At 39.4% G+C, this 22,040-nt stretch overlaps 1 protein-coding gene across 1 annotated transcript in view; it reads right to left on the reverse strand.

Annotated features, from left to right (window-relative positions):
* Positions 1-20,646, reverse strand: part of myo10l3 (myosin X, like 3) — a 108,391-nt gene extending 87,745 nt beyond the window's left edge. Inside the window, exon 1 of the mRNA XM_059032087.1 lies at positions 20,211-20,646. Coding sequence (XP_058888070.1) covers positions 20,211-20,231 — 21 coding nt within the window. The 5' untranslated portion in view covers positions 20,232-20,646. The remainder of the gene's footprint in view (positions 1-20,210) is intronic.
* Positions 20,647-22,040: the final 1,394 nt, after the last annotated feature.

Genomic DNA, 22,040 nt, shown 5'->3' on the forward strand with positions numbered 1-22,040 from the left:
TAGAACACTCTGCAGTCTAGTTATACAAAATTACTATGAAAAATCAGCAGTATTAGAGAAAGCTGACCTCGGTTTTGCCCCAGCAGTTAAGTATGCATGAATATCTGGCTCCACAGGCTTGTATAAGTGCCTGCATTGCCTCTTCATTGACATGTAACAACATAATAAGTGCAAGTGAACCATCTCAGTAGGACAGCAGTATCACATTAGTGTCAGGACATGTTAAATCCTGAGAAACCCACATAATTACCTGTCAAACCCATAAGTCTGTAGTGAAATCTTAATGCACAGACAACAGTACATTTACCATGTTAAAATCAGCTAGATACAAAGGTCAATCTTAGATGGTCCTACGAGTTATTTTCAGGTGATTGTTGGTCAGTTTGAAGGATTACACAATGCACTTAAAAAAAGAGAACAGGTCAACAGTATATTAGGTCAGCCAAAGATTTAGGAGCTAAATCTGGTAGGTATTGAGGTCCCAGTTATAATAAGGCGACCCTTCAGTCCTCAGTTTAAACCCAAGGTAAACCAAATCATTTGACCTTTGGATAGTGTTGTGCAGTATATTGATGCATTTAGTTATTAAATACATGAAAGTGATCAATTCAAAACTGGTTCTGGGAAACTGTCTACAACCTTCACATACTGCATTACTGTGCAAAGATGTCCTTCGCATATTGAAACGGTTTCCTTATCTGGCAACACGCGGATCTGAAGGCAATGAGCCGCCATTTAGCATCCGAAAAGTGGCTAATGAATAAATGATGGGAAGGGACGATGAACAGAATTAGCTAATGGAGGTCGGGCGGGGGGTATCAGTCTGCGTGCCCACAAGTAAGGAGTGTGTCCGATTGGATTGACAGTAATGATGAGAGAGCAGAGGATGTATAAACACGACTCACTAAATTGGATAGACCCCAGGGACACACTAAACCCCTCTGATCTATACAGGGTACAGCCAGAGGGTCACATTTGAATATGTCACAATAGGGAAGGCTAAGTGATAGCGATGCTCTGGTAGGGTCCCGGCAATACCACCGGTGTGCACAGCAAAGAACCAGTCAAGTAGGTGATTGTTATTGTCCTAACATGGAATCACAAATCAGTATCCCTATTTGAATCAGTATGTACACTGGCCAGAACTTGCTCTAATCTGTTTCAATGTAATCCAATGCTGCTGCAGCATTGGTTCCCTTCCCGAACCATCTTCCATGACAATGCATTGGCACAAGGACAACTACAGTGGTATGAGCCAGTGCTAGACTGGTACCCAGTAGTAACATTGTCATATGCGATATGAACGAAACACACTTTTAATCTACAACGATACCATACCAGACTTGCTGTGCAACTGGAAGTCATGTGTCCAACTTCTCTGTTTTGTTTTTCCTGGTAATGTTTCTGTTGAGGTTTATTTGGGTTGATGTGTCGATATTATAACTATATTCCAATGTTAACTTTTCTGTAATGTATTTCTAATTTAATATATTGCATCAGCTGTAGTGATAATAAAATGGAAGGGAAAACTTCTCTATATAGGTCTGCAAATAACTAGGTACAAGAAAATGGTATATAACTCAATTACCCTCTAAAATTGCCAGTCTGTATACTTATTTGATTTATCATACCCAACCATACATTAAGATGCAACATTGCGACTCCACTTCATCCAAGCAATATATATTGATTCAATATGAAAAGCACACACTGCAGAGAATGGTTTGTTTGTCTAACCAAATACATAAAATCATTTAAAATCACATATTTCACACAAGTGTACAGGTGACACCAGGACAATGAGACAGGGTTGGCATAGGTCGGTGGGAACGTCAAATAGATAAAAGGGTTAATCAACCTTACAAAGGAGCATATGGTCATTACAGCAGCCCTACATCATCCCAGCAAGCAGATCAGTTCTACAGCTTGAAGACTGGCTAATCTCTGGAGGACAACTTACTGCTCTCCAGCATTTTCAATGTAATGAAACATCACTGCCAGGGGCCTGGCACAGGAGGCCTATCTGGATGTATTGTTTATTTGTTAACAATATCAAAACACAAACCTTTTAAAATCAACATTAATAAAGGAGATTGGTCCCAAGGCAAGTTTCTACAGAAACACCAAAGCTGTGATACAGAAAAAAGCAAAGTGGAGAGTGTTAAAAGAATCTCTAGTAGAACTGCTTCTTTAGCAAGAATGGCAACTGGTCTTCAATAGGAGAAACTGCACCTGATTTTAAAATGCTGTCGGTCATAGCCATGTCCCTTTAACATTAGAATGGAGTGAAGAAGAAAAGCAACCAAAAACCATGCAGCCCTGCTTCATCATCTACCTTATGGATAACGTTTTATATATTGGTAGCTACCTATCTGGATTCAACAGCTGCCGGTGGGTTACATACATAAAACACACACACACACGATAATTACTGACTCCTCTCGTAATATACTTCCAAACTAATTCCATATTAAATCTATGTCTGTCCATTACAAATTCCACAGACTACACACTGGGGGGGTGGGGATAAAAGCAGATATTCTTGCATTAAATTGGTTGCAAAAGGTTGTTACAGTATATGCTATAGGCAAACGCAACCTCACTGTGAAAGTTTACAGCTATCTGCAGAGCAAAAACGACAGGAGAGACCCTCTGGGCGGTCACTTCACCAGGTCAAGGTAATCAGAGTGTTGTCGAATGGGAAAAAGATCCCGGAAGCAGTTTGTGACCCACACATCTACAGCTGTACCCGTGTGCTTACTTGAATCCTAACGTAAACGTAATTGTTGGATAGATCCAAATACTGAATTACAGGCACGTTTGTCTGGGATGTCTGTCTGCAACAGTGTACCCTGAACCTTATAAACTAAAAGGTAATAGGAGTTGCATAGCCCTTTCAAGACAAGCTCCTAGCTAGTACAGCTAGTACATTTGCAGACAGAAAGATACTGTGGTACAGCCCAAACAAATACAAGAAAGGTTATATAAAAAAAAAATTTAAAAAAAGGAAACGTTTGCTGCAGGATTATTATATTTTACTATCTATTTAGACATAAAACATCAATCAGTTTTTACTGCTGAACTGAATAGGCGGCCACCAAGGAAGGCAGATAGCCCTTTGAAATCTTATGGCCAAACTGGCAAGACAGTGGTCTCTGCCTGTCATAGAGAGCTGACTGGAGCGTCCAGGATAAAGAAATAATTGGGTTACAGATCTCTCCTTCCCAGAGGAGGAAGGAGAGAAAGAAAGCACGAGAAGATCAATACAAGCTGCATGCTCCATCACAGCACTCTATGCATCCAATCACTAACTCCCATCTCACAGCTCTACCCATAAGACCAGCAATCTGTACCAACCCAATTATTGACTGATCAAAGTGCTGTAGAACTGTATTAATGTTGATTGTAAAATGTTAGTGCTTTGATACTGTTCAGTGGAACAAATTGCGCTTTTCCTTCCACAAATATTTAAGAAGTGTGATTAACAAACGTTAGTGAATTAGCTATACATTAGTAATTTAAAAATGTGTACAATATATAAATATAAATACTGGATGAAGGCTATATTTGCATCCTAAGCCTTTCGAAAGAAAGTTATAATACCACAGTAGTGACGTAAAAAGTGATAATTCCTCTATAGGAAAATATACTTGAACTTTGACCCATTCGACTCCTCAAGGACCATCACTTTCAATTCAAATACAAAATGGCTAGTTTTCAATCACTCAGCACCCACATTACAGAAATGTTCATCAATGATCAACAAAAGACGTTAAAAAAAAATAATAATAAAAAATGTAAAGCTGGTACATTCGTATCTCAGAGAAACTAAACGCATAACGACATAGAACATCTGTACAGCACTGAAAAACACTATTTAAAAAAAACAAAAAAAACATTTTACTGCTGAACCTTGTCTTCTTTAATATTAGCATCACAAGGGTATCCATGTATTATAAAAAATAAGACGGGCTTCAATGAGTTACAGGAAACCACATATACATACATACACACACACACACACACACACACACACACACACAGCCTCCATGCAAACGATAAAAAAATAAACAAATCCAAACCGGTCACAGCCAATTCATTTAAAATTAACTGCGAATGAGAAAATTATCAACCAGCAGGAATTTAAAATTACCATAAAAACAGTGCCACAGCACGTTGTGATAGGTTGACAGGAAAATACTTCACTAGAAATACCAGCACCTGTACTGTAAGAGTACCTACAGAATCTGCAGCTTTAACAAAAAACTTTTGCTTTAACCCACGCTCTCTGTATCCCGGCAAAATCTTTTTAAACATAACCCCAGTTTTTAGATTTTGAATTCACACATTATTTTAGCTGTGGAATAGATTTCTCACATTTTAGTCAGGAGTTTTGTCAGTAGAAATGGGTTTTCGCTTATAAAAACACTGCAGTATATCCAGATCAGAGCCAGATTGATTTCCTCAGGTCACTGCTGCTTATTTTGTACATTTTGATCAGCCAGCGAGACTATGAGGAAACGTAGATTGTAAATGACTAGTGATGAATCAGTTAGATTCCCGGCATTTCTGATCCAGTTGGAGCCACTCCCATATGGGTGCCTGCTCAGCCTGTAATCATGTGGTGGTGCTCATAACTCAGTCATAAAAATGAGAGAGAAACCAAACAAATGTCTTTGACATGAGTTTCAAAGTTACTGTGGTGGTGGAGTTTGGGTGAGTGGCTACTGGGAATTTCCTTTCTTAGGAGACAGTCCTAGCACTGCCCTGTCAGTGATTCCTCACTCCAGTTACTAACTCGAAAAGAAAGCACTTCCCTGTAAGATAGGGAGGCCACTGGCAAGCCTGGGCAGCACCCACATTTCAGTCAGCCGCCACAGGCACGCAAATCCCAGCGTCATTTTAGATCACATGCTCTGCCTCCTGTATCTAAACATCGAAAGCTGTGCTAACCAAGGTTTTCAAAATACTTTTTTTTTTTTCTTCTTCGTGCCAGCAGTATAATCCCTGCCTTCATTTTTGCAATGAATGCAGATATTTCAAAAGACAATGCTGTAGATGGAACGATGCTGCTGCGTCATGGTACCTAATTGTAGTCAAAACTCACTCCAATGGTCTAGCTGCAATCAGACCACAGCAAAGGTGTATGCATGCAGCTATATTTGAAATATCTTAAATGAATGTAAAATAAACCACAAAAACAAGTGAATAATCAAAAGATTCTCACCACAATACAAAGGAAAAAGAGCTGATAAGGAGGAAAGAAATTTGACATAGGGAATGTGTGAGGTAAGAAAGTTGATTTTAAACTCCATTTTAAGCACTCCTTTAAAGTGCTGCAATATCGATCCTTAGGCCTTGCCCAGGACACAGAGCCAATGTTTCCCTTTTGCTTTTCTCGCCCAGCCTGCCCCCAGAGGATCAGCAGGCGGAAACTCTCCTCAAGGGCTCACAAGCTTGCTAATCAATTGTAAGTGATCAGCCTGTTCTCCACATACAGAGATTAGCATTGATAAAGGATTCTAACCAAATCCCCAGTCTAGGAGCAGTCGGCTCTCTGCACCCCTACAACCCAGGGAGCAGGGTCTCCAGAACAAGACGGCACCAGCAGATACTGCCTAATCACAGGGGGGGGTGGCAGACAGATCTCCTTAGCACTGATGTGGTAATGTTTATTCTGTAAAAGCAATAGGGCGACTCTGAGATTAGCTATCTATTGGACCAGGACTGGGACCCCGGCTGTGATGTGGGACTGATTATTGAATTGAGACTTCTAATAGCAATCCCTCTTCAGAAAGAAAACATGTCAGTTACATACATCCACCCGCCACGACTGTAAATTCAAAATTAAATGCATCAGTAATATGACTGTATTAATGACGGACATATCAACAGTGTGTACTTGGTAAAATGGTTGATTTACAGCATGGAATAACTTCCTGTGTTCTCAAGATAGTATACAAATTTAAGAGCGACATGCAGATGGACAGACGTACAGATACCTCAATATACCTCCATGATCTGTTACTCTCAATAACTTATGCTAAATAATACCAAGCTTCACAACTGAATAAGCTGTTTTTCAGGTATACACAAAAATAAATTTGGCGTGACGTACGTACGTAGGACCGTCTCCACTATTGCCTGCCTCTTAATCCCCTGTGGTTCTGAGATTATTCTTGATGCAAATATTTTTTAGTTTTTTTTTTTTGGGGGGGGGGGGGGGGGGGGGGCGGGGAATGTGATGGCAATGGAAAAAAATACTTTACATAGCTTACTTTATTGTAAGATATAAACAGCTTACAATAACACATTGCTTAACCAATGCAATGAGTTTAACAAAAATACAATTTGGACCAAAAAAATCATTTGTTTAAATTTTAGTTTTGCTTCCTGAGCTACTGTAGAACAGAGTTTGCCCATGTAATTTATAATCTCCTACTGTTGCATGTAGTAGAAGAGGAATGCATATTTATGAGGCTGTGAAAAACTACACAAATCTACAGCAAAATGATAGGGAAGTAAAGATAATGTAGTTGTGCTAATGGAAACTGTGTTTTTTTTTTTAAATATATAAAACGGTTTTATTCTATCTAACACGCCCAAGATCTATCCTTGTTCCTCAGGGCAGTGTAGGAAGTTGCCCATTTCCCTCTCTCCTGTCAAACAGCTCTGAATCAATACTGCATGTCTTGCGTGGCTCTGCTGACTACACCAGTTACAAAGTCAGCTCCTCGTTCCCCCAGCAGAGCACTGCCACCCTGAGAGTAGCTGGCTGGCAGGGGCGGCTCTGCCAGGCAGGAAGAGGGGCTGTGGATCCCGAGGAAGCCACTTGGACAAGCTTTAAGAGTTCAGGACAGCGGCTAAGAACCCCAGCTCTTCTCACAGCTGGACAAGACATCGCACAGAACTGTGGGATAAACCACCAACACAGTAAGGCTCCATGACTCCACAGACAAGGATGGGGGGAAACTGGAAACTATGGAAGCAGCCTCCATCCAGCTCTTGGATATCCCCCTCTACAGCATCATGGTTTGGCAAATGTAATATTTTCTTGTTGTCCCAGTACAAGTTTGTGAAATATCCAACGTTTTTTGAGAAAAACGCATTTCAAGTTCTTGTTGTCTAGATCTGACTTGGAACATACTGATCAAACCACTAACTTGCAATACAAAACTACTTAACTTCAGAACACTACACTGTTATTAAAGAAGCCAGAAACAGTCTACAATATATTCATTTATATCAAACTGTAAAAATAAAAAAAATAAAAAACATTTAAATAAGTGACTTATAGCTTTGCGAACAAGGTCAGGTTAGAGCTGACAGAAATCTCTTTGATGGCACAAGTGAACCAGATAGAATCCAATACAAACAAGACATTAGGAATCAAAACCAGACACCAACACTGACAATAAACTTTGAGATACTATCTGTGAAACATTTATTAACAAATTAGCTACACCTCTGTGGCCAATTTCATCACCAAAGTGACACCCGAGTAAAATTATTTGCCATTGACAAATATAGCTTTTAAAAGTTACAGTTTTGACTTCGCAGGAGAATGGCAACAGAAAATTCAGTGCCAGCAACTGTCAGTTTTGACACCCTGAGAGGGAGGTGTCAAATCCAGACTTCATTAAAAAAATAAATAAATAAATAAATAAAATCTGAAAAAAGCAAATCAGACATGTACCAGTAAAAACACAGTAATGCGCCGATACTTGTACTCTGTGTCACATATAGATAATCTTTGACCTTTGTAAGAGTTAGGTTTCAGACTTCATATGAAACCTACAGAAGCCCTGATCTGTTATTGGAACAAGAGAAGATTGAGTTTTACAGCAGCTTAGTTTCACATTGCAGATGGAAAGGTAGCATAATGCTACTGTAATGGCAATGCTGGAACTGCAATGAGATTAGCCAACCCTAGAGACAGGGCCCCTAGTGTTTTGGTATAGTTTTAGCAAAACTGAATCAATGGAATTAGCTATCCCATACCGAGACTGGGCCTCTGGCAGTGATGTGCTACAGTAATGGTAATACCGCATCCTCAATGGGATTAGCAATCCCATACAGTGAAGGAGCGTCCAGCGTTGATTGGAAATGTACCCTACTATGCTGCAAGCACTTTTTTCCTCCTGACCAAAAGATGACAGACAAGTATCAGATAGGAGATTAAAGAACACCTATAATAGAGGTAAAAGATGTGTTTGTGAGACGAATCTTAATGCTTCCTGGTCTAGAAAGTACAATAGATAACAAATAATGAGTGAAGCGATGCCTTTCATCAAAGGAAGGAAGGCTGAGGTTTACAGCTCAGCTTTGACTCGCTGTGTAGTGATGCTGCACAATGCATCCTCTTGCATGTTTACCCACTCACAAAGCACGGTGCACTGATAAAGCATGCAGTCTGGTATGTGTTCCGAGTTGTAACACTGAGGGTGGTAGTGAGGGAGGTTAATTGTTACACTCTGTTGTACCAGCTATAGAGGACATGTTATCTAAACCCAGAACAACACATTAGTTAAGGAAATGTCATACCCATACCTAGTTGCTTTTTAATGTCCTGTCATACAGTGTGTCCTGCATGATTCTCTATTGTTGTTTCTGCTTAGATCATTATAAGTGTTGCACAAACTTCCCAGTCTCACATCCATATAGCCTCAAGGAGTCTTTTCTGTAGTCATTTATGATGGAACAGTTAGGAAGCATGGAAAATAATGATCTAGAAGCAATAGAACATCATGCCCAGCACACACATACAAGGATATTAAAACAGGAAAGAAATTAAATAATTGGAAAATGTAAATGATATACAGAATCAAAACACTAACTATGTTGAAGACTTATGAACCCTAAAACACTCCAATCTCAGCTTCCCAGTCCCCACATTTCCATTGGCTTGAATCTCTAGCTCAATAGCTAAAGCAGACTTAACACAGATGCAAAAAAGATATCTTCTCCTTGTACAAAACATTTGCTCCAATTATTCATATGCAGAGCAGGGGAGTTTTTATAACTAGGTCAAAACACCACGTTCTGCTGTTCGAGTCTCAAATGTCTGCATTGCATCAACGCGACCAGTCTCCAAGGTGTTTAAACTGTTCTGGCAAGTACCTGAAAGTCATGGGTACAAATCTGCTGCAAAGTCTGTTCTCCAGTAGGACCCATACAGTCATCACCTTTGAGACTGTTCCATGGGACACATGACTGTGTGCAGTCTTGGGAATGACAACCTTGCACCTTCTGTAAACCTTATGTCAGTCTGAAAACATAAGGATTGCCATTTACAAAAGTGACTAGCTTTGTAAGTTATGGCACATTTACAGTTCAAGATGTGTTAAATATTGCATGCATTTCAATTGACTTTTTTTTTGTTTGTTTTTAATCCAACACCTATATAATTAGCATCACAGAACCCTAACAAGCCGTCTCTAAATAAAAACTATTTAGGATCAGAAAACTACAAAACAGGTATAAAAAGATACAAGTTCTACATTTTTCCTGTTTATAAGTAAAATAATTTAATGGAATGGCAAACACACCTTTACTTTTTTATAATAGACAAGGTATCGAATGAATATGAATGTAAATCTTCGCTGGTGACACAATAAACTGAAGTGAACTTGTTAGCATTCAGGCCCTAACTTGTGGAAACTACCTGCAAGGACTGCAATACAAACTGCATAATAAACCAACAGCTGAGTCACTTCTAGCATTATAAAAAGCAGTTTTCAGTCACAATATGACTAATTTCTTGATCAGCATTTAGACAGAGAATTATCTCTGAACCCAACAACCTGTGTTTTCTATTTAACAAGGATCTCTTCCCATCTAAGTGTCTTAAATCACATGGGCTGAAAAAAAAAAAAAAAACACATCTTCTTGTGGGCTGGCCCACCCTTGCATGCATTCTGTAATATATGAAAGCTGCAACATATGCAGAATTTGCCGCTTCCTCACGGACTACTCCACACAGCTCCTAGTTCAGGCCCTGGTACTGTCCCACCTTGACTACTGCAACTCCCTCCCTGCCTGCCTCTGCTATCCGTCCACTCCAGCTCATCTAAAACTTTCCTGCTCACCTTGTCTTTTCCCTTCCTCGTTTCTCCCATGCTACACCGCTGCTCCGCTCCCTCCACTGGCTCCCTATTGCTGCTCACATCCAATTCAAAACTCTTGTACTCACCTATCGCTGTCTCGACCTTTCTCCAGACTATCATTTCTCCCTACACTCCCTCTCGCCCCCTCCGCTCCTCCACCACTGGCAGATTAGCTGTACCCCCCTCCACTCACCCGCTTCTAGAGCCCGCTCCTTTTACACCCTTGTCCCTCAGTGCTGGAATGACCTCCCCACGGATATCAGGACTGCTCAGTCCCTGACCACCTTCTGGCACCTCCTCAAGACAAACCTGTTCAGACTGCATCTGTAAACCTCACAACTCTCGACTATATGGCACCCAATTGTACCAGTACTTGCATCAGCTTGTACTTGCACTGAACTTCTCTATACCTTGCTGTATTCTACCACTGCTCTTAACTACAACTACTACCTGTGTCTTGTATTTGATTTTACCCTTATAGGTATCTGTATTCACGTTTTTTGTAATTGCTCTTATTTTAAATTGTTGTCATCCATTTATCGTACTTACTATGTGCTCTTAATGGACTTAACTCGTATAAGCAAATATTTTTACTATAAGTTAACTGCTCTTAGTCGAACTCGCTCTGAAATGTAATAACTTACTGTATTCTTTATTTTGTTCCTATGTGAATTTGATCTTATTTTCTACTGATTTTACTGTACCTTCTAACTGCTCTTCTCTTATCTGTAATGTGATATTTTGTAACAATTGTAAGTCGCCCTGGAGTCTAAAATAAATAATAATAATAATAACAATAATAATAACAATAACAATAATAATAATAATAATAATAATAATAATAATAATAATAATAATAATAGGGCCCTATTTGAACCATTTTGAAGTTCAAAGGCTGAACAATTCTAAAGGTATATAACAGTTAATTGTTCAGAGTTCTTTCTTTGCTGGTTTTTTAACACTCAATTACATTGCTCTACAGGGGCAGTTTCAAAACATCAAGTCCAGTTTTAAAAGAGAGTTTTGCGAGGCCTTCAGTCATATTATATCACTCAGTTGTGTGCACAAGGAGGATCTGTGATAATATTGCTATACAGTGCAAGAGCTAGGTAAATGTATTAAAGCCTCAGTATTCACATAGTCAGCAAGACAGAGAATGGGAATGCAAAATCTGACCCCTTATTAAATCTGTTGTTTTTTTTTTCAGTCATCACTGGCACCACAGAAAGCCAGCGCAGTGCACCACTTCATGGTTTCATGCTCCGAGATATAGGTGACCTTATCTGTTCACTACAGCAGTAAGCTATCAGTGTGTGTGTGTGTGTGTGTGTGTTTGTGTTTGTGTGGAGGGGGGGGGGGGGGTCCAATGCCAGGGCTCAGATCTTATCTGCAAAGAGACACAGTGGTCTCTGCAGCAGCGGGGCTGCCCGCAGACATGTATACACATATATTTATACACCGACCTACAGTTAAGCGTGGTATAGTTCAGTAATTTTTTGCAATCTTCCCAAACGTTGATGACTCACCAGTATGTAAAAATGTTGGAATTGCAGGGTTTTTTTTTTTAATGCATTCTGGAAATAAGGTCAGTTTCCCCTTTTAGGGAAGGCTGTGGAAAGACTATTGTTAGCCTAGGCTATTATAAGGTTTTTGACTGGCAGTGCCAGGTTTACTGAATTGTAAATTCATATCCCACATAACTGCTTCAGAAAGTATTTGTCAATTCTGTGTTAAAACCATTCAAAGGAGGTCAGAATGTAATCAGAAAGATGCACAATATGACTGGTTTAAAATTGATCTAATTTCTAGTGCAGTGCTAACATTTACCATATTTAAATTTTAAAACACCCAAGTGACCACTAATCTCAGTCAGTGGTTATATGTGGTAACTGAAACCCTTTGGCCATTACATGTCTTCTAAAATCCTAATTAACATGTTAGCAAAACATATGTATTTATGTCACAGATACTCCCTTTTTAGTTAGCGCTACAAAAAGTTTGTCTTGCAAAGCTGGTCTGTTTCTATTAGACGGAATGGCTTCAATGTATCCAATGGAAACTGGTAGGCTTTGTGCAAGCTGCTTTCATTAATTAAATTTAAATTTACAGACCTCTACCTTTACATTGTGCAGTCATTTATGCTTAAGATGCACCAAAACTCTGGTCATCTAGATCCGTTCCATATATCTATGAGTATATATTAAACCTAATTAACCCCATTCACGTAATTAGTAAGCTTGAGGTCTGTCCCTACTCCCTAGTTGAATTTCACTAATCTTCTCCAATCAGGGATGACTGAGCAGCTGACATAACCAAACAAAGAGATCAGCTTTACCAGTTAATTTGGTGTGAAGAACACAATGTGTAAACAGTGTAATACAGTCAGCATGTACTCTTACCACTGAACATCTTCATTCTCTAATAAAATCAGAACAGTCAAAGGTTTAGTGCCCAATATGGTTTTGTTAAAATATTAGTCCTATAAGTGTATCCTGTAAAAACGATCATTCTATGTCTAGCTGTATCTATATATATTTGGTTATGCACACAATACAAAGTACAACAACCGCAGCCAAAGCAACAAAGCATTCTGCAGCAATTCGGCACATGAGCAGATATCATTCTCTTCCCGATTGTCTATTTTAGGTAAAGGTGGAAAGCGTCACAGGAATAACACCTCTTCTAATGTGATTGTTTTCCGTTTCCACAAAGACTATGTTAACAGGAAGCACAATGATTATCACCTGAAGAAAAGCATATAAGAACAGAGGAAGCTGGGGGGAAATATCCAGCAAGACTTTGCCTTGTATTCTTTTACACATTGTTATTGCAATGTACTGTGTAAGGAAACCGAGGAGGAGGAGGAGGAGGAGGAGGGGAAATGCATCAAGAAGAATGGCAAAAGTGATGCATATTCAAACACACACACACACACACACACACACACACACACACACACGTGTATGCCGGGCCCATAAGACTAGGATTTAAAGATCATAGTGCTCTATTCACAAAACTTTAGGACCATTTCAAAAGGAATGATTTTTGTAAGGATTAATTTTAGAAGAGAGAAAAAAAAAAAACTCTGAACTTGAATTAATTAAAAAGTGTATTCCTGATGACAGGCCTAAGGAATCATGCATGGCATTCGGCGGGTTAGGGGTTATTTCTATGGATCAAACAGATGGGAATTCTGCTGGATACAGAAAGGGTATTGGGTGAAATTTGAAGCTCTGGGAGAAGTGTCACGCATAGGAATCTTGTGAATGCTGCATGGGAAAAGTATATAGGTATCAGAGGAATTTCACAGTTCAGAGGGGGCTGCTCTTTGTAGAATTCCAGAAGGAGCATGGATGGGAATCTCAAGTCAGTGGGGCCTGTTCTCTTCTGTCAAAATGTAAAAAATGCATCTTGGATTCAGCGACTGCGTTCTGTCAATCAAGCCACATTTTTTTCAAACAGGTCAGCTGCTCCAGAAAAAATGTCTAGTGTATAAAAATAACTTTGTATCTCTTTCTATCACGCAAAACAGAGAAAAAACAAACAAACGTGAATGCAGATTGTTAAAGGCAGTAAAAAAAAACTCTATTATAAACAGCAACATCCTCTTGTTTATTGGAATGGCTAAACACTGTTCATGGCCACATACTGTATGTTCCAGATTGGCTGGATTTTCTATGTTATGCTTTAGCTAGATTTGTTTTCATATGTGAATCTGATGTTTATAATGTTGAGCCTATATGAATTATTATAAAACTCTAGTAATTGTAAACATCTTCACTGATTTATTATAAAAAGCAGTAACAAGGGAAGCTACCAATTACTATATATCAAAACTTATGCATAGGAAGGAATGTAGCAATATGTAGTCAACTTCAGTTTAGTCTTGTAGATCAGAGCGTACGTACGATTACATACATCTCAAAATCGAAGTAACATACCTCAGAATTATTGGAAATCTTCAATATGTTAGGATCCCAAGCCGATAACTGAACGTATAGTATGAGTCGAAGTGTGACTCCTCATTTGGGACTTGGGGTTTATTGAGGAATAACATCAGCTAGGGGTTCAGGTTAGGCATATGGTTTGAGCATTATAGTGATTCTTTATGACACAAGATAACATGCATACTTCTACACTTATCTCTCTGTGTAGGTGTGAGTGTGTGTATATGGGGGGGGAGGAGACACTTGGAAGCAATTCTAGGGACATAGGGAACTCTGGGCATCGGAGCTGTGCTGTCACTTACAGAATGTATATCTTTTTCCAAACTCAGTATACTGCTATAAACTTGATCCAGTGCTTTTCAAATGCCATACAAAAGAGAGATCATGTATCTGTTACATTTTTTTTTTTTAAGTATATGTTTGGAACCATGAAGCATTGGGGGGGTTGGTAGAAATCAAACAGAATAAGAATAAAAATAGATCCTGTCTCATATTTCTTTGAACAAGCCTTCAGCTCCAAATGAAGTGCTTATTTTATGGAGCAGGTTTGGGTGAAAGCACGATTGCGTGAGAAATGAAACGCTGTAATTCCATCAAGAATCAGCCCCTGCTTAGGCAGGCTATTAGAGTTATCTCAGAAAAACACCTGCTTTGACAGCAAACATGCCAACTGGGGGAGAAACTGCACACACGATCAAATATCAACTGGACTCCTTTCTATATATTTGCATCCCTTGGCTTGATCTACTGATCTGTTTTTTTTCTTATTTCCCCTCGATAGCTTTTTTAGGCATTTTTTCTTTGGTTTCCATCTTCTATACCCTTCTGTCAAGTGTCTGCCAGTATATCAATCCTTGATCAGCCATTTTACCATATCAAATTCACAATAAAGTCTGTGGCTTTGTACCTCCATCATCCCGTAAACACCCCCATAGCCATCTCCCTTTTTGTGCCAAAGCCCAGTATGATCAGTCATCGAATGGTCCATAGCCTTTCAACAAAGAAATAACCACTTGCACTTGAGCAAACAATCCAGCTCCAATATAATGTGCTACCAATATTATTATTATTATTTATTTCTTAGCAGATGCCCTTATCCAGAGTGACTTACAATTGTTACAAAATATCACATTATTTCTACATACAATTACCCATTTAAACAGGTTTTTACTGGAGCAATCTAGGTAAAGTACCTTGCTCAAGGGTACAGCAGCAGTGTCTCCCACCTGGGTTTGAACCCACAACCCTCCGGTCAAGAGTCCAAAGCCCTAACCACTACTCCACACTGCTGCCCCAGTGTATAAAATCAAAGGGGTTTCTGAATCAAGTAACTTTTACAAAAAACTGAGCCCTATTCACAAAACTTTAAGGACTGTTTTAAGGAATGCTTTTTGAAGGACTTTTTTTTTCTGAAGTGTGGTAATAATAAAAAACAGTAATCAAACTTCTCTAAAAAAAACTGTTAACTGCAAAACTGGGTTTTGGAGGAATGCTGATGCAATCGCAGGAAGGAGTCTCTGCCCATTAAACCATTTGGAGTGTGTCTGCTGCTTTGACTCAGAGAGGTCAGTCGGGGAGGCAGGATGCGGCACAGGGAATGCAGGGAGAGGCAGCCTACTGGTTTTCCCAATGCTTCCAAGCAATCTTTAGTGTCTTTAAAGCCAGTGACCTCTACGGAAGTAATTTATACAGAGACTCTACTAGGTTAGGAGTCAGTCCAGTCTAACATGACACACATACACCCTCCAGCTGAAGCATGCTACCAACTTATACAACAGCATTCCAGAGTTGGAATTTGTTTAAAAAGTACTCATTTTAATAGGACACGTACTGATACCAGACCAAAGGGCAGAAGGTTGATTAAAATGAGTAGAATGCCAGTAGTAACAAACTGCCTTCTGGGGCTATAATTCATGGTATATTTTCTATAAACTGCAGCGTTTAACAGTTTTATTATCATGCCTACCTCAGACTGTAGTGAGGGTAGTCAGTTCTCGGGCGTCTGCTTTTCATTACGATTTCTGTTACAAAAGGTCACCAGAACACCACTATGCAAGTTCAAGCTTTATTACATTTGAGTGCACATTATGTCTTATGTGATCAGTTATATATTTTGGAGTAGGGGTCTATTACTATATTCCAGCTATTTTGTGAATTATAGTAGGGTCAACATTGAGTTATTGTGCAGTTTCTATGTTGTTTTATCTGAAATTCAAGCTGTATACGTAAACAGTCCAAACGTTTAAGCAGCAGAGGACCGATAAGAGACGCCTGCCATAACACTGTCAACAGGGTGCAGGCAGCATTGTAGGAACATGACGAGTCTGCTAGGGGTTTCAATTGTTCTGGAAGGATACAGGACCATTCGTAGAATTACCACCTTGAATTACTTCTGGGAGATTGGGGGTCAGAATCTGCAGTGAAGTCTGTTCTTTAGACTAGTCCAGAGCTTTCACTGCTTTGGAGAATGTTTCTAGTGAAACAGCAATTTGTGCGGTCTTGGAAACCACCTGCTAATTGAGCTCCTACTATAAAAATTTATCAGATCAGCTGCCTACCATGAATGAAAATAACTTGCAATAGGGAGATGCAGCATTTATATATTACAGAACACATGATATTTGTATTTTAAAAAAAATTAAAAATAGCTGTCAAATGGACAGTTCCATCAAAGAGTGTGCTAGGGAAGGGATGCGTTTCTATTTTTTGGGACAACTTCATGCACTACGGGATGAGGGATGGTTTGTGCCATCTAGGTTAAAGGGTTTCCTAAATCTTGACTCAGCTGCTCGTTGTAACAAGTTGCCGTTGGTTGATTTAAGGACTACAGACGGATGATTCAGAATGACCTGCTAACCCCCATGATTTATTTTCGCAGCGTGCCTTTATTTCATAGTTACAAAGCACCATCATCAAGGTGACAATTTTCAGACCTATAGCAAGGATTCTCTCTAACGCTGGTAATGGATATCACATTTAATCACGGTCTTGTCGTTCTGGTTTGAGGCACTGTCCCGAGGTATTGGCGACACTGTCAATACTGCTGAATTCACTGTCTGGCTTCAGATATCAAAATTAATTTGCTTTGTTTCTCCTCTGCAACAAGGATCACCGGTTACAGTTAACCTCTGTGCTGGTTTGTTTCTTCCTCTCCTACCAGGGCACCGTAGTTTGAGGCTGCCTGACTAGATTTTCTATGCACTAGTAAAGAATTCAGGGGGGTGGGAGTTCAAAAAGGTTTTTAAAACCTTTTCCAGTTTAGGTTGATTTATTTTAATTTCTAGGCCCAATTGATCTCACGGTAATTAAAATCTAACAGAATTAGAAAACAAACACCCATCAAAGAAACAGAAGCACAGGATAAGACAGCACACACACCCATTCCTCCTCACCCCTCCCCCCTCCCCTGTGACATGCAAGTGCAGGAGAAGATTCTGTTTCTTTCTAGTTTCTTAAACCAAAGCATGTAACTGGGAGAAAGGAATCAACCAGTTATCCAGCACATATATCTAGACTCTTTATGAGAAGAAGAAATACCCTTACTCTGGAGGCTTGGGTTCAAATTTAGCTTGAAATACTTTTTCATACCACCTATTATCCCCAGGTCACTTTCCTGTGTCACATTGTCTAATTGTAGTTGGGCAAAGGGAGAACAGTGATAATGTTACTAGAGGTAATAAGTAAGAATACTAAGGGGTTTAAAATATTTACCACTACCATTAGAAGACTATTTTACACACTTTCATTCTCACATTGACTCAGCTGAAGCCCATTTATCCTTAAAACACCAATTATAGCAGTTTGAGCATAAACAGTTCTTGTCCTAGTTCTCTTCAAGGGGTCGCAGTACTTTGTTCTGTAGGCAGTACAGAAAGTGAGTGTGAGGCACAGGTGGGGCCCTAATAGGTGCAGCACAGGAAGTGCACTGGGACAGGAGTGTTTACCAAAGTCAAAGTGAAACTAAAGTCTGGTTTAAAAAAATTTAAAAAAAAAGAAAAGAAAAGAAATAAAAAAGGGACTTAGGAGTTGCGAGACATTAGAACATATTTTTTTGGTGTTCTCAAGTTTAATCAATAGCAGTCTACTTCTCAAAAGCACAATGTGGAGCAATAACTTGAGAGGCCTTGACAGCAGTGGAAGGATGGCCCTAAGTTAGGTCAAATAATGGCAGTGAAAACACTTTTGGTAAACACTTGCATGGCCAGCCTGGTATCATATCTACCTGCAGGCAGTGCAATTAGTCCTTTACCCTTCGTAGGCACACTAGACATTAAAAGGAGAAAGATACATTTCTGTGCCATGAAAGGTTGAATGACTAATAACACTGCCAGCAGCTCATACAGTAATTTTAAACTTACCCCTTGAAGGCAACCTGGGAACAGTTTCACACTTTCATCTGACAGGTGACATTACTGCACACGGGACTAAAGGCTAAATGTTATGGTGGAATTGAGATGTCGTCATAAACCACAATAGCGGTTTACCTTCCCTTGTTCTCATGAGAGAGAGAGAGAGAGAGCGCGCAGGTGTTTTGAGAATAGAAGTAAAATCTATATAGTGTAGATAAAGAAGAAAGGCGTGATAGTGAAATAGTTTGCAAAATATATAAAGTACAATTCTACATCTTGTTTAATAAACACATGTCAAACAAATAAATTTATGGTGCAGTCTTGGTGAAACTGCTTACATTGCAGTTTCACCCACCTCCCCAGTTAAGACCATTGCAAAATTTCCCGAAACATCACCTGCAAAATACAACCAGCAGGCAAAACGACAGAGTCTTCTTACTTACTGCATTGGTGCTACAGAAGAATGCATTGCCCAGTCTCAATACAGATTATCAGTGTCACCTTGGCTTCAGAATGCCATGGTATTGAATTTCAATTTATTCAGGTTTTACATTCTGACAAACTACAGGCAAACAGACCAGTTGAATTTAAAGATGATTTTGAATTCGGTGCCGAACATTAGACCTTAAATTCAAGGTTTTAGTAACCTTATTAGCTGTACGTCTACGGTACACAATAACTTGCCACTGCACTGCACAGAAACTAAAACTTTGAAACTGTAGGTCAAAAACGCATTTTCAACAGCTTATCTGAAAATCAGCCTACAGTGTCGAGCTTGTAAACAGCTCACTAGTTACAGTTTTGCGCTGGAACTACAACACTAGTCTGAAGCAACCCAGTAGTTGTAGAACTAATTCACCATCCTCCAGGGTTCCACAACTCAAGGTAATCGGGTAAGGTTTATTTTAGCATTGAAAATGGCAATTCATAATACTAGAATAATTTGGTATGGGTTTCTATGGGTATTGTTTGGTCTTTGACGCACCTTAGTCTGCTGCCATTAGTAAAAGAAAAGGAAAAGGAAAAAATGTCATGTGAACCAGTTAATTTAAGTGAAGAAAGACGTCGTTATCTGTAGGCCTCCGCTACAGTATATTCGTTTTATCTGACAATACTTATGTAATTCAGACGCCACAATCACCGAGGTGCTGAGAAGAAAACCTGGTTTATTTCACCCAGTGCTTGCGATAGGAGTGGTCTGGTCACGATTCGGTCTGCATGCTGTATCCTGTATCTCAGCTGCTGGACCATCTTATCACTTAACGGTATTTTCTGGAGTGCTATGGGCGTAATGCGCGTAGTAGCACCGCAGGTGCGACTCACAATCCCTCGGTCTGCATGCCAACTTAATGACTTGCTCTAGACTGCGGTCTGGATAATGTTGTAACTTGATTTAATGCCCACGTCACGTTTTACAGCAATGATCCAGTACCACATTTTGGATACTCTAGAACAGTACAGTATATTTTGATTAACATTGTCAGGAGGAAAAATAGGTCAATGTGTAAAAAGATTTAAAAAAAAAAAAAAAAAAAAAATACAATTTAGGTCACCAGTAAAAGCAAAAAACCTCCAAGCAAGAAATTCTCTGAATAGACGTCAGACTCTAAATGACATCATTGAACTGTAGTTGTCTTGTCTTGCACTGCAATTTAAGTTATGTGCCTGTACACATTCTTTAACACACTCCTGCACTGTCAACACATGACCACCTATTACCCAGAACGTTATGTCCAGTTTAACCCTCAAAAACTTAGAACTCACCACCGGGATTAGACACAAACAAATATTATTTTGCGATCACGTACCTCAGCAAAGAAGTTATCCATTGCCCAAACTCCGAGGTAAAAAAAAAACAAACTGTTTTGCAGGCTCGTTATTAGTGGATTTCAATACAAATGCATAGAGTTACAAACAGGAATGGGAGCCTTTCGTCCCGTTCATGCGAGCTTCCCATTCAGAGCCCCAGTAAGCGAAGGTGAGGTACCATCCACAGATCCCCCCCGATTGAAGAGATAAAAAAGAAACAAACAAACAAAGCAAAACAACAATTTGTGTCGCCTCCACCGGCCACCAAACCGTCTGTGACACTTCGTAACCTTGCTGATGTTCAGCGTTTGTAGATGCGATCCTATTTAGTCCTTTGTGGTCCTCCAGAGGTAGTTGACCAATGTAATGCTGTGAAACGCCGGTCGCAACCTTCCGACTGTCTCCCTTTTCTAGCGTGCAGCACTGCAAACTGCCGGCAATGAATGAATCCAGCTGACTGTGGGCATTTAATTCTGCAGGCGGGGCATACACACCAAGGTCCCGCCCCTTCCCTTATATGGCAAATTATGAACACCCTTTACTTCTTGGTTTCTATAATTCGTTAATGCAATTCTTCTTCTTCTTCTTCTTCTTCTTCTTCTTCTTCTTCTTCTTCTTCTTCTTCTTCTTCTTCTTCCTTATAATAATAATAATAATAATAATAATAATAATAATAATAATAATAAGTACCACAGTAGTGCAGTGTATATATTTTTTGTTTATTTCCAGTTTAAATATTTGCATTTTTACATTATACCATTCTGAGTGAATATGACCTACATCACAGGAGGTGATTAGGTAACAGAAATAAATTAAAATAAATTGTGTGTTGTGTTTAAAATACAAATATACATTTCTTGAAGTAAAATAATAATAATTTAAAAAAAACTGAAAATAGATCATGTTGATGGTGCTAGTGAGCAAGAAATGGATTTGAAATCCATAGTTATCACTTCTTTAGAGGAAGGTTACTTTGAACCTTACAGAAAACACTACATTTTAATTATACAAAACACACACACACACACACACACACACACACACACACACACACACACGTACACACACACACACACACACACACATTATTAAACTGGGGAATCACTGCACTCAATACTGACAGTCCCAGCTCGGTAGAAGCCAGACTCTGAATCCTTTCAACAGGGGAATTGCTGTTCAGAAGAACTGATCTGTGGGGAGCAGCTTGCTGGGCAGGTGACAGATTGGAAGTGACTGGGAGTCCTTGTTGATGGTTCTTGCTGTTAAAGCAGGGGGGCACTTGTGGTCTGACGGCTCTGGAATCTGCCTCTGGCCAAAGGAGTCGGCAGGAGCCTCGGACAACAAGCACCAGACTGGGCATTACCTACCCTGGGCTGTACAGATCAGCTTGTCCTAAAGGGGCTTTGACCTACTTATTATACACCCAATCAGCAAAAAACAAAGGCACTGCTTCAGTTACACTCTTAAAACTAGCATTGGGGAATTTTACACACTCAGAAGAGTAGTACACCCTCCCTGTAGTTGTCTCTTAAATAAATCTGCTGGCTTCCTCATCCAACTAACAGACTCAGCCAGGTGTGTTTGAGTCCATTTTTACATGTAAGAGGCACATTCCAATACCGCTACATTCATTCTAATTCATTTAATCCCTTGTGAATAGTTAACAGGTTCTTATCGTTGTAGTACCGTTTATACCACTCATTAAAATCACTTTTCTTACAGTACAATTGATAAATTATTTTACACAGTCTAAAAAATGGCTCTGAACACTGTGTACATTTTGTATTTGTTTTCCCTCTTTGGTCCCTGTGCACCAGAGTGTCAGGAAC

Source organism: Acipenser ruthenus, chromosome 10, assembly GCF_902713425.1.
Source record: "Acipenser ruthenus chromosome 10, fAciRut3.2 maternal haplotype, whole genome shotgun sequence".
NCBI lineage: Eukaryota > Metazoa > Chordata > Actinopteri > Acipenseriformes > Acipenseridae > Acipenser > Acipenser ruthenus.